The sequence below is a fragment of the Staurois parvus genome, unplaced genomic scaffold (genome assembly GCF_062004578.1).
Source record: "Staurois parvus isolate SC_StPar_1 unplaced genomic scaffold, SC_StPar_1.0 ptg000011l, whole genome shotgun sequence".
In the NCBI taxonomy this organism is placed as follows: domain Eukaryota; kingdom Metazoa; phylum Chordata; class Amphibia; order Anura; family Ranidae; genus Staurois; species Staurois parvus.
This window is the reverse complement of record NW_028317807.1, coordinates 35,239,793-35,254,273: the sequence shown is the minus strand read 5'-3', so window position 1 is coordinate 35,254,273 and position 14,481 is coordinate 35,239,793. Positions and strand designations below refer to the sequence as shown.

The 14,481-nt window shown below is 41.7% G+C and overlaps 1 protein-coding gene across 1 annotated transcript in view; it reads right to left on the bottom strand.

The window, feature by feature from the left end:
- RBM44 (RNA binding motif protein 44) overlaps positions 1-14,481 on the bottom strand; it is a 127,916-nt gene that overhangs the window by 101,435 nt on the left and 12,000 nt on the right. Inside the window, exons 2-4 of the mRNA XM_089672659.1 lie at positions 9,410-9,479; positions 993-1,099; positions 819-893 (exon numbers count right to left, since the gene is read on the bottom strand). Of these exons, the coding sequence (XP_089528785.1) occupies positions 819-893; positions 993-1,099; positions 9,410-9,479 (252 nt within the window). The remainder of the gene's footprint in view (positions 1-818; positions 894-992; positions 1,100-9,409; positions 9,480-14,481) is intronic.

Here is a 14,481-nt window from a genome sequence, read left to right as displayed (position 1 = left end):
TGGATTGGGGTACGCTGCTGATGGGAGGCTGTGTGAGTAAACTGCTGATGGACACGGATGGGAGATGAGAGACAGGTACATGCTGATGGGCTACAGGTACACTACTGATGGGCAGATAGGCGATGTGACAGATACTCTTTATTCTGTGGTGTTGTGTATACAGTAAAAATACTGGTAGATCAGTGACTCAATGTTACCCAACTCTCCTCACACAGGATCTGTGTCATTTTCTCAGTCATTGGCTCTTTACCCTGATCGGTGAGGCACTGGGCCGAGGGGCACAGCTCACCACCGATCACTGCGCTGCACGCCCATCATTTCAGGTGGGAATGTGTTAATAAAGAACTTTTAGCACATGACTATGCCTAAGAACACTGTTTGGACATTACCTGGAATTTCCAGTTAAAACAGAAATTTAAAGACATCATAAACTAGCCCTGGAATTCTACTTGGAGAATCTAAAAAGGCTATTCTCTAGCCACCTGGTAATGTAATCAAAGGGCTAAGTGTCATGTTAAGCAACCCTAAAGGAGTTATTGACAGATTTCTTTGTTGTCAAGCCTGGAGGAGGTGCAATTAATGGTGTGGCCACTGCTAGACCTATTCCTACATAAATGCCAGCTGCTGACCTAAAAATTACCAGGAAGCTTGGCTTGATTCAGGCAGACAAAAGGTGGCACTCACTTTCACATGAAGGTACAAGCGTGTAACTTTGGGTCTATGAATATCTGGCCTCTGTCAGACTGTCCTGAATTGTACAATTTAAATTCTCAACAATAGATGTCATAAAATATAGTGATACGGTTTTCTCTACCTACCTTTTAGTTTTACTTGGTTGTTTACCAATAGCAGGGATGGATTACTCCTAAGAAATCCAGTTAAATTCCCGTACTCTAGAATTGAGGACAAATATTAGGTGTGTTTTTGATTATGCTCTAAAATAGTAAGAGTAACTCTGCAAAGAGAAATAAGCAACACAATGCAACAAATACCTTTGATGATTTCTCTATCTTCAGTGGAAAGTAATATATACCAGCCTAAAACCTCCTTTCCATCAATTTCAACAGAACCATATTTTTCCACCAGTTCACACACCTGCCTATCAAAAAAAGATGTTATTAGATACATATATCACCCACCCACAGAATTTAAAAAAAAAAAAAAAAAAAAATAATGGATCTCTCAGAAAAGATCCTCTACAGCGAACATTTTGTACAAAAGATCCTTTACAGCACAGGTGTCAAACACAAGCCCCACGGGCTGAATCCGGACCTCCAGGCCATTTCATGGGGCCCTTGCACCTTTCCTGCAGGTAGCCCCTTGTCTCTGCCCCACCTTGTCTCAGCAGTCGGCAGCAGAGGAGAATAGAATTCCTCTGCCAAATCCTGCACCTCTCAGTGCAGCTGCACCACCCCCTCATCTCTGCCTCCCCTGGTCTCAGCATTCAGCAGACTCTGGTAACTGACTCCACTCCTACTCTGGTCCTGCTCCAGACACAGCGATGTTAGGGACGGTGTGGGATTTTTGACATCTGATGTAAGGGGGGGTGGGGGTGGTCTGGACATCTAGTCTTACAGATACAACTGGCCCTTTGAGAGGGCAACCATAATGCTGATATGGCCCACGATGAAATTGAGTTTGACACCCCTGCTCTACAGCAAACATTTTGTACAAGTGAGAAAAAACAGGTTCTTTGCCAGGATATTAAACAAATGGGCACAACATCCTGTCTACACAAAGATGGATGCAGAAAAATGTCCTATGATCTTTACTGGTACCCCATGCGCACAGAACAACAAAAATGCTAAAGTTCCAATAATTGAATGCACGATTTGTTAAAAACATACATATAAACAAAACATCAATATTAAAAGCAAAAGTAATTAATTAATGTGCCCCAATGCAACTTAGGAGATTGAATTCTTTGGAAAACTATCACACTGTGCTGAAAAATTCCCAAATCACGGGTCTCTGTATTAAGGTGTACCAAAAAAAAAAAAATCTAGCTCCAAGTGAAGGCTTGCTCTTAGGGAAGGAGTCAAGACAGCTGGCGGGGGACCCTAAAAGAAGAGGATTGGAGCTGGTCTGTGCACAACCATTGCACAGAGCAGGTAAACAAAACTTTTTTTTTTTTTTTTAAATTACAACCTTTAGAATCACTCTGATGATAAACAGGTCATAAGGCTCTGGGGGATATTTATAGCATCCTTTGTGTGTTGTCATTCCTGGACAGCACTGTGGTTGGAGCTCCTTTATCCTTTGAGGACTTTACTATACAAAAGCCATTTCTGAACTCTGGCAAATGGGGTCCATCTTTCTCGTACTACAGGCTGCATCCTCATTCACCTAGCACTCAGCTCACCGACAATGCCGCACATCCACAAATAAACTTAAATCATAGACTCAGTGGAGGCCGATACAGAGTGGGAGATGTTATATACCAAGTGGAATACCGAGCTGTAACGGTAACACGTACTAAAACCCTCACAAAGCTGCGTGGAAGGGCAAGGTCGCCATGTTCAGACTCAGCCATGACAGTTTGTAGCACCAGTTGGTGAATAGCAGCAGTGGGTCCATTCTCTTCATCCCCCAGGAAGCCTCTGGTGCAATACACAAACACAACTGATGCCAGGACCTTGTTATCCATCCATTGATCAGACACACAGATCTCTCCATTACCGAATCCACAATTCCAGTCTGAAAACCATAATAAAACTGTCACCCTAACAAGCTTGAGCAATCCAGAGACCTAATAGACCTTGGGTCATAAATTCCTTAGTGGAATACACATTTATGACAGCTTATCAGCAAAGATTCTAAAACTTCAGCATATTTCATAACTCATGAAATTACAGCACAGCCAAAATATAGACATATTTCTCTCCCTCAGTCATTGGGTAGCATTTTGAACCCAAACACCCCTAAGCTAGGAGATAGCAGAGTGGATTAGTTTTCCACACTCCTATGAGGAATAGATATCACTGACCTGTCATCAGGGTGGATAAAAATCAATGATTAAAAAAAAAAATAATCGGATTTTTTTTATTTAAAATGCTTTTTGAGGAAAATATATTACCATCCAAAGGTTATTCCATCATGAAATAAAGATTAGTTTTTTAATTATGTAGAATAAGGCTGTATATGTTTAATTTTTTTGGTAAATAAATTCCATTAATCCATTCACAATGTCATGCTCTTCCAGAGGTTTTTGTAAGATTATTGGGCAGTTTCTCTGCCTACAAAATATTATCACAGATGCTTGGTTTACTTTTGCAGTTCTCAAAACTGAATTTGACTCAGCGGAGATCACATGCCTCTTCTTCACAGCAAAAATGTTATAACATGAACAGAGTTAAGAAAAAGACCTTAATCCTAACTCCTACAAACCTATGAATACAGAATCAACCCCTTCGGTGCTAAATTTCAAGAAGTTCAGTGAATAGAATAGAAACAATATTTTTCTGATTGTTTGGAGTGGAATAGATCTGCACAAGAAGAAAGTGAAACTAAGTGTGAGGAGGAAGGGGCTGACAGTCTAAGTTTCTTAAAATATATATATTTTGTTTAGCCAAATTAGTTAACAAACATGGATGTTTGTTTAAGCAAATAACATATGCTGTAATGTTATTGTTTCAGTTGAATAAATCTATTTAAATTGTTCTTATTAAGGTAATTATTTTTCTCCTTCCTAAGTACAACAGAAAAGTTATCCAAATATGAATGATTAACCTATTAAACTGGGGATAAAAAAACTAATATGAAAAGTTGTTACCGTATTTTTCGCCGTATAAGACGCACTTTTTCTTCCCCAAAACTGGGGGGGGGAAATGTCAGTGCGTCTTATGGGGCGAATATGGAGCGGCCGGTCTGGTATTTCCACCGCGGCCGTGTCAGAATACCGGGTCGGCCGCTCAGCTCTGCAGCGGGACCTTACCTGTTCCTCTATCCAGCGGCGTGCGGTCTTCCCGGCTTCTGTAGTGTGGGCACGACAGCCGGGTGCCAAGTGCGCATGCGCAAGAAGCGGTGCTTTTTGTGAATGGTAAGGCGGTACCTGGGACACATGACAGATCCCAGAAGCCGCCGGACCAATCACAAAGCGCAAGTGCTTCTTGCTCATGCGCACTGGGCACCCGGCTGTCATGCTGAGCGCCATTACAGAAGCCGGGAAGACAGCGCGCGGCTGGATCGAGGAACAGGTAAGATCAAACAAAAACTCAGCGAAAGTAAGAGTGGGTACCTGTCAAATTCAGGTACCCGCTCCCCACCTCCCCAAAGGTCAGCAGTCATCTGTGCTGTCCGCAGTCTCTGGTCATCCCTGTGCTGTCCGCAGTCTCTGGTCATCCCTGTGCTGTCCGCAGTCTCTGGTCATCCCTGTGCTGTCCGCAGTCTCTGGTCATCCCTGTGCTGTCCGCAGTCTCTGGTCATCCCTGTGCTGTCCGCAGTCTCTGGTCATCCCTGTGCTGTCCGCAGTCTCTGGTCATCCCTGTGCTGTCCGCAGTCTCTGGTCATCCCTGTGCTGTCCGCAGTCTCTGGTCATCCCTGTGCTGTCCGCAGTCTCTGGTCATCCCTGTGCTGTCCGCAGTCTCTGGTCATCCCTGTGCTGTCCGCAGTCTCTGGTCATCCCTGTGCTGTCCGCAGTCTCTGGTCATCCCTGTGCTGTCCGCAGTCTCTGGTCATCTCCTGTACTGTCCGCAGTCCATTAGTTCAGAATTTTTTTTCCCTGTTTTCTGCCTCTAAAACCTAGGTGCGTCTTATGGTCAGGTGCGTCTTATACGGCGAAAAATACGGTATTCTAAAAATCTTCATCTACTTGCATATTAAAGTTATACCAGCAAGAATTAGTCTTTATGTAGAAAACTATGATTTAAATCAAGCCTTACTGACTAGTGATTTAAATCAGTTTGATTTAAATCAAATCTACCCTGCCTGTCATATCTGTATCCATTTTAAAACTACATTTTATGCTGGACAATCTGCATGGTAGCAGACTGTAAACTGTAGGTATTCAGAAATATGAATACTTAAAGGAAACTGTATTTGGGGCTTGGTCATAAAACGTGGTGACCTCCCAGCACCCATCTCTTAAAGCGGATGGTTGGTCAGATGGTCTCTGTCAACACCCCATTGATGCAACAGAATAAAGGGAATGACAGGACCTGTGGGCAAGCTCTCGTTTTACCATCAACGAAGGAACATCTGTCAAGTTATGAGAGCAGATAACATATTGCTTATTGCCTGAACTCTGCTAAAACCAAGGACTTTGAAAGTATTCTCCATTTTCAAATGCTTATTTCTCTGTCGCTTTATGGTTTATTTCTTTGTAAACCTTTTTGCTGTAAATATTTTATTTGCACCATTTTAACCTTTCATTACTGAACAATATTTGGAAAAGTGTTGAAATTATCTTTAAGGCTTTTTTTGCTAACTAAAGAATCCCTGTCTCTTGAAGAGTGCTACTGTACATGAGAAATCTCTGAATATACCTGTGTGTAGGGACTGTGTGTTATAGACGTTTATGCTAAAATCACAGTTGTTATTGCTAAGATTATGAGTTCCCCCTCTAGGCAAAAGGGGGTGGTGGTAGCTTAAAATTAACCCAGTGACAATCACTCTCAGTCTGTTGGCACTTAGATTGTGGTCCCTGTGAATCTCCGTGCAGGGCGCAGCAGTGGCATTGTTAACCGGTTGCCGACCAGCCACAGTACTTTTACTGCGGCAGGGATCACGTGTGTGTGTGTGTGTATATATATATATATATATATATATATATATACATACATACATACATACATACATACACACACACACACGTGATTTTGCATTTCCAGGTAGGGGGCACGCATGCGCGCGACCACCCTACCCGCGCCGCCTAAAATGGCCACGGGTGTCAATCACAGAGTCCCGGCTGGTGATTACCCACCGGAACCCGGTGATTACCGGCAAACGCCAACAGGGAGGAGCGCTGCATTGTTTACATCACAATCTTGTCAATACTGTGAATCAGATTAGCAAGAAGTTTCAAAGGAGGAAAAGCATAGATCAATGTGTGCTGATCACACACCGCCACCAGAACATCCAATGCTTCCATTATAGGATACCTGGGACAAATCTTTCCAGGATGTTAAACCTGGAGGCTAGGACATCCTGTGTCCCCACCTATGACAGGTCCTGGAACAACCCTGGGTCTGGGGACCATTTCCCCAGGTCCAGACGCTGCAAGCTGAGAAAGTCTGCCTAATTATCAAAACAGCAGACAAAGCTGGAACAAAGTTCTGCCCAAGACAGGATCCACTGTACACCAGCCGAGGTGAGAATTCTTGTTCAATCCCGTTCAATCTTATTAAATCCAGATTGGACAACCCCACAGTTGGATAGTCCAGCACTGCAGAGAAAGTAAATTCAAACAAAGCTCCAGGATGTTGATCCAGATGAGATTTCTCTGATGTCCAAGTGCATCGTGATGGTGCAAAGGTTACCTTCCAAACCCAACAGTCTGGCATAAACTGTGAGGATCTTCCAGAATATGGGAAGGGAGGATTTAAATGGATTCCAAAACCAAAGACCTAAGCCACCAGGCCAGGGTCAACCTGGTCTGTGGTGCCAAACAAATTGGTCTATTTAGGAAAGCAACTGATTTCACAATAACAGAATGCAGAAACAGAGTCAAAACAAATTAGGTCAAACAGATTGGGTCTGTATAGAAAATTGACTGATTACACGACAGAATTCAGAACCAGAGAGCGAGACGTCTCCTGAAGGACAGCATAACTCTGAATGCGAAGAGTTAAGTTTGTTCCGAGTAAGAAAAACTCTGGAGTTGTGTCTAGGTCTAGACCCAGATACTCCAATGAGTCTGTTCAAGGAAAGAATTCGGAAAGTTCAGCATATACCCAAACCATTGAAATGTCTGGACAGACAAGGTTACATTATTAAACAGAACCTGTGTCCACTATTAGCTCAACAGTAGATCATCTGAGCATCAAAAGTGCAGCAAGAGTAGCTCTGGGGCATGCTGCAAGGTTATCTGCTAAAGGGAGGTAATGAGCTTGCGTATTCCATACAGAATTTCTGAACTCTAATACAAGATGAACATCTAACAAAAAATGTTCAGTGCTTTGGAGATCCAAATAGGGTTGGGTGCCTCCTTTGTATTTGGGGACTGTGAACGGGTTAGAGTAAAAGACATGAAATCATTTTGCCATCAGAAATAGGACAATGATAGCCTGATCCAAAACAACTACAAAAGCTACCTGGCGATAGTAATCTGTGCAGTGACACAGGAATGTTGTAAGGAATAAAATAAGGAGGGGGCTGAGAGTGAAACTGTAGCTTGGGGCAACTGGAAAGCATTTTTCACACCAAAGCACTTGAGATGCATGTTATCACAGTGTCCTTAAAAGTTTAAGGATTGTGCCACTACTTTGTAAAGTGGGGACTCGCCTTCATACAGAGGAAGATTTGTATGAGGGTTTGGAGGCCTTTGGGCTGCAGGTATTACAGGCAGACAGAGCCTACCTTGAACCTTGGAGGTTGAAGGAGAGAAGTTAGTTTAACCTCTAGTGAGAGGTGAGCTTTCAACTAAGGTTTCTTTGACTGAGGAAGATGGGTGCTCTTGCCACCAGTATGCAATCCATTGAAGATCCGATGAGTTGATATCCCTAAAAAGGTCATGATGGTCCCGAACTTCTCAAATGTAGAATCCAAGAGACACAAAATGCATTAACCACAGTTCCCCACATAGGTACCGACAGCACACACATTCGGGAAAAAAAAAGACAGGCAACCGCCAGCAGCCTGTCACAACTGTAGTTTAAAGCCACAACCATTTGCTCTAAACGTATAATCAAGAGATCAACTATAGAAATGACCAGATTCCTTTGAAAATACATTGACTAGCCAGAATTTGGAAATGCAAAGTCACACCTAAGATAGGATGAAGAAAAGGACTTGTGAGTGAGAACAGAGCTCTGGAGATGGCTTCCAACCTCTTATCAGTTGAGTTTTTAAAGCGGGTCTCCATTCTAACAAAATATTAAAAATTAGCAGCAGCTAATCCTGTACCTGCTGACTTTTAATAGGACACTTACTGTACATGTCCATGAATCCAGGAACGTCCTCATCCAGGCTAGCTCTTCACTAGCCTTTCGGTTTCTGGCACTGGCATCTTTAGTGTGGGTACCCGGGTGTGACTGCTTGCAGCTTCACAACCGGCTGCCCACTGTGCATGCGTGAGTCAGGCTGCGTGAATGGTCCCACATTCTTCTGGGACACGTGATGTATCCCAGAAGACTGCGGGGAGGGGGAGAGGTACCCGCTCCCAAGCCCCTCCCCTCAGCCAAAAAAAAAAAAAAAAAACATGACAAATTAGGTAAAAGGTGGGAGGGGGGCTTAAATTGGAGATTCCTCTTTTGGGTTAAGCTATGCTTTAAAGAAAGGTGCATCTTCCATGAAAATGATGATTGCATTGTTAAAGTGGGACACTGTTGGAACCTCAGTGGGGGAATACCACTTGAAATCCATTTCAAATGACCAAGGCTAATAAGCACTCGGTGAGGGGGGGGGGGGACTTGGTACAGCAAGTGTGTTGGGAAAGTTTTGGCAGTTTTAGCGACTCTAAAGGACCCCAGACCGGAAACACCACTGGTAGAACAGGCAGATCCTGCAATTTTAAAATGGTTCACATACAGTCAACAAGAACCAAAATGTTCTCCTTAAATTTGAAAGTGATAGCAGATCACTGCTACTCTACAGAGGCAAGCTTATCCGGTAAAGACTAAAATGGCTCATTATCTCAGCTAAAGGTCCAGAGGCAGCTAAAGACAGAAACCTGGTGATTTGGGCCATAAAGTCATGCCTGAGGGCAAAGGAGCAGGCCACACCCAACAAAGACACAGAAGATGGAATAAACTCTAGGGGCAGAAAGTAACCATTTCAGTTTACACATGGAATTGTCAGAAGGTGCACAAGCAGTCCCAGGGCTGATAAGGAGTGTTAGCGTGGGGGCATCCTGAGGGGCAGAGTGTGTCTAGAACCAAAAATGTTGCAACCACAAGTTCAGAGTATGAGGCAAGACTTCAAGTACTTAGGAAACCCTTTTGCTAGTATCAGGTGAGTGTTAAATGGCCAGGGGTGCCTCCAGTCACTGTAAGCAAGCAGCAACAGACCAAAGACTGGCGTTACACTGCAAAGGTGAAGCAGTGGTGAGATTCTTCCTCAAAAGATGAATGGCAGAAAATAGTGTGGATTATGTGAACAATTAACTCTGTAATGTGAATACCATGTTAACCACTTTCAAAGTAGAATCTGTTAAAAAAAAGAAAGTCACAAAAAAAATAATTATATTTTAATACTTATAATTTCATTAAATTGAGGTAATTACTCTATCATCATGGATTCAGGGACACAATACCACAGCACTGTCTGCCAGTACCTTTTCAAAGCATTTCTCTTCTCAAGCTTGCATTTTTTACAGGATTTATCTTAAGGAAAAAAAAGAAAAAATGCATCAAGAACAATTTGTACAGCAATACAAAACAAATACAAGGGCAGTTCCTCTACACGGTACTTTAAACAGTAAAATTGGAGTTACCAAAGGGTATAATACCCTTGCTTAAACTGCACAATTTTAAACAATAAAGTTCACCTTTTATAACTATACACTCGAATTCATAGTGTAACATGTATCACGTTCCTGATGCAGCAGCCCCGAGGAGGAGGAAGGAGGAGAAGAAGGAGGAGGAGGAGGAGGAGGAGGAGGAGGAGGAGGAGGAGAAGAAGGAGGAGAAGAAAGAGAAGAAGGAGGAGAAGAAGGAGGAGAAGAAGGAGGAGAAGAAGGAGGAGAAGAAGGAGGAGAAGGAGAAGGAGGAGAAGAAGGAGGAGAAGAAGGAGAAGGAGGAGAAGGAGGAGAAGAAGGAGGAGAAGAAGGAGAAGAAGGAGAAGAAGGAGAAGGAGGAGAAGTAGGAGAAGAAGGAGAAGAAGGAGAAGGAGGAGAAGGAGGAGAAGAAGCATTAGCCATTGTGGAAGACTGATTGTAGTTTTCAATGAACTACCAGGGCCCTGGTGAGTGCTCTAGTAGTTCACTGATTCTTCCTGTCATTCAGTAACTGCCTGTAAGTATGAGGTACGGGCAGACAGCTACACTGGCAGTCTGCAGGAGCCTAGCATTGCACTCCTGTTCTGCTGATTACAGGTGCAATGGTTTACAAGCTCAAAAAAAAAAAAAAAAAAAAACCCACAAAAATGAATTGAACTTTTTTTACCTGCAAAAAAATACGTATTTTTTATTTTTAAAAAGGTGAACTTATCCTTTAACATTTTGGTACCTGGACCTTTTCACACGTTTTCCAAATATACTGGTGTAAAAAGATTATATGCATCAGGTTGATTTTTGTTTTGTGTGCACCTAAAGTCCAGTTTTCAATTGGTCCAATTTAAAATGGGACTGCAGCCCTGTGTGTATATTTCTAAACATTCCCTGCAATGCTTTATAATTCACTTACAAGCGTTCTTACAACAGAAAAATGGGGGGGCAAGAACACAAATCCAAACTTCTTATGGAGCAAAGTGCATTTTAAAGCCGTAGTAAAAAAATAATCCCAGCAAGCATAAGACCACTATGATTTAAAATTTGTAAACATGCAAGAATACACTGTAGCTTCATAGCCACTTTCTTAAGGTTTGCGAAGCTTGTTTTCTTACAGTGACTTGAAAAAGTATTCCTACCCCTTGAAAATGTTCCACATTTTGTCATGTTACAACCAAAACTTGAAATGTACTTTATTGGAATTTTATGTGATAGACCAACGCAAAGTGGCACATAATTATCAAGTGGAAGGAAAACGATAAATGTTTTTTACTAATAAGTACCTGAAAAGTGTGGCGTGCATTTGTATTCAGCCCACTTTACTCTGATACCCCTAACTATAATCTAGTGGACCCAATTGCCTTCAGAAGTCACCTAATTAGTAAATAGAGTCCACCTGTGTATAATTTAAAGGATAAGTTCACCTTTTAGACAAAAATAATAAAATGCACATTCTTTTGCAGGTAAAAAAATGTGCATTTATTATTTTTGTCTACAGGAGCCTGGAAAGCATTACACTAGCAATCAGATCACTGATGCCATACAGATTTCCTGCAAACCTGTCAGAATATCTACTTTCCGTATGGGATGTAAGAGCAAGGAGATATTCTGACAGGAAGCTTCAATGAACTACCACGGCGCTGTGGAACTACAAGCCAACAGCTGCTAAGGCTGGCGGGACTTGCAGTTCATTCATTCACAGAAAGAGCAGTTTTCAAATTTGACGGCGCTATACAAGTACCTGTAATAAATAAATGTTTTACAAACATTTTAGTAATATCAATTCTTATTTGTTTTGTATAGAATATTATGTACAAGTACATCAATTTTATGGATGTATTTATTTTAGAAATACCTTTATTATATATAGATAGAGGATATTGCTGGGCGTGACCTATCCAGTCCAGCATTGTGAGGGTAACACTATAAAAACCAACTATCCCACTGCTGTAAGAATGAAAATTTCATGGACTGCCATACTGGTTATTTATGAAAATTATGAAGGCTGTTTTGTGCTGCAAGAGTGACCTAACACATTGCTAGCAATCACTAGGTATGTGCACCTTAAAATCATGGTAGCCATCGGTACACTGATATCAATGCAACTGGCTGAGTAAATTGTGTGATTTGAAATGCTAAGATATATATGCCCCACAGGAATGCAGTGTTTTATCCATACAGAGTCAGTTAGTCAGTTTATGCATTGTCGGCAAAAACTGTGTCCTGTGCTTTATTATTATGGCCGCCGTTTGTATAAAACTCCAATAAATTGGCCGCCAGGTTATTGGTACGTGTCATCAAGAACATGGCCATTGCACATTGACATACCAAGCTACCAAAAAAAAAAAAAAGGATGGCTGCCGGTTCTACGATCTTTTAGAAAATAACTTCCATAAACCCTTATGTAAATATCCTAGGAAAGATGGCCGCCACAATGTGTTATGCCATTAGAAGTCGACAAAATAGCTATCACCTGTTATAATCAAGGAATAATGTATATAAGCACTTTTGTTTTAAAGATATGCAAGTTTTTGTTTTTTTTTTATATTTTTATTTAGTTCATTTACAGAACAATTAAAAATCCACACACAATATATCATTCAACAGTTCCTATTTTTCTCCCTTTTTCCCCCCCAATACATTATCTCCATGGTCCCTTCTCATCCCACCCTCCTCTTCCCACCTCACCCTCTCCTATCCTCTTCTTCTCCTTCTGTTCTTTTACGTTACATGTATTCTCACTCTCTTTTCTGCTTATTTGTCTTTTCCTAATCCCTTCGTTACCTCGTCTCCCAGGTCATCTTTCTTTGTTTACACTCCCATCCATTCTACATATCTTTTTGAAGTTTTAAATTCACACCATCGCCTCCAAGTTCTTAATTTTTCAATTTTATCCTCTTCACTGTGGTAGAATTCCTCCATCCTATAAATATATTCTACTCTAGATATCCAATCCTTTACTCTTGGTACCTCCTGGGAACGCCAGAACTTTGGGATCAATCCCGTTGCCGCATTTAAAAAGTGAAAGGTCATCATATTCTTATACAGTTTCACAGTTAACTCAGTGTTATGAAAAACAGGCCCGTTTGTCTTTTGAGATTTTAACTCCCAAGATCTCTTGTATTTGTTGTATTATATCCTGCCAAAACTCCTGTATCTTAGGGCATTCCCACCATATATGTGCTATGGTTCCCTTTAGCCCACATTCCCTCCAACAAAGTGGTGAGTTCTCTAGCTGTTGGTACATTACACCTAGTTTGGCACATAAACATCTTACCAGACATTTATAATTTTCTACATTTTTCATATCCACCACCCCGTGTGCTAAATTAAATATCTGATTTTTTGCTGTTCGTTTAAATGAGTTACAAATTCCGTCTCCCATTTCACCAGAAACGGAGAGGAAGGTCTGGACATTTTAGCGAATATTTTATATATAAGAGAAATACGGTTTCTGTAAAGAACCCGCACTTAACATCTGTTTAAATTAATGCAGGTCCTTTACTGCCCTTACTGGTTGTGGGAGTGCCATTACAAGTGTCTCAATTGAAAAGATCGCCACTCATCTAATACATAAAATAAATCATCTTTGTGATTCAATTCTTTAAAAGAGCATATTTCTCCCTCCTTCATTATATCCTTTAAACTGTGCACTTCCATCCTTTATTCATTTTCCCGATGCATCCTTTTTCCCTGGTGCGAAAAAAACTTGTTCCCACAAGTGGTATTAACGGTGAATTATATTCCCATCCCATTTGTCCATGAGTTACATCCTGTACTCTACAGAGAAGCGAATCTGTTAACTAAACAAGAATTTGAGATGTTAAAACGGTAGATATTTACAATACCCCCACATTCTATGTGATCCCTAAAATACAGAAGAACCCATCCCAACCACCAGGACATCCAATAGCATCAGCTATTAAAGGCCCACTTGAAACAAAATCGGCAAGTTCATAGATGATCTGATTAACCAAATGCCGCCCAGCCACTGTATAAATACGGCGGCAGGGCGGTACGGCTGGGCAAAAGCACGTTTTAAAACGTGTGTTTTGAAAACAGGTAGGGGGCCCGCGAGGCGCGCCGCCGCCCTACCTGTCCCGCCGAGCACAGCCGCGAACGTCAGTCGCCGGGTCACAGCCGGTCGTTACCGGCTATGTCCCGACGACTGGCGGCAATCGGTGACAGAGAGCACAGCTGCAGTAGCTGTGCTTTCTGTCAGTTCCCTGACAGCTCCAGGACACACTGATCGGGACAGAAGGGTTTCCTTCTCCCGATCAGCGGTGTTCCCTGCAGTACACACCCCCACCCCCTAGTAAAACACTCCCCTCACACAGTTAACCCTTTCCCTGAATAAATTTAACCCCTTCCTCCTCAGTGCCATTAGTACAGTGTCAGTGTTTTGTTTTTTTTTTGCACTGATCACTGTATTGGTGTCACTGGGGATGTCAGTGACCCCAAGTGAGTACCCCCCAATGTCAGAATGTCCGCCACAGTTCTGCAGTCCCGCCATAAGTCACTGATCGAGACCATTATTAGTATAAAAAAAAAAAAAAATCTAAAAAGCCGGAGTATCTTTCCCGCCATTTGTAAACGCTATAACTTTCACGTAAACCAATTAATTTACATGTATTGGTTTGTTTTTTTTTAGCAAAGACATGTCGCAGAATGCATTTTGGCAGAAATTTATGACTAAATTTGATTTTTACATTTTTTTTTTACTGGACATGTTTTATAGCAAAAAGTCCAAAATGTTTTTTTTCCTCAAAATTTTCAGCCTTTTTTTTTTATAGCGCAAAAAATAAAAACCGCACAGGCAATCAAATTTCACCGAAAGAACGCTCAATTTGTGGGGGGGGGGGGAATGTAAATTTCATTTATGTACCGTATTGCATGAC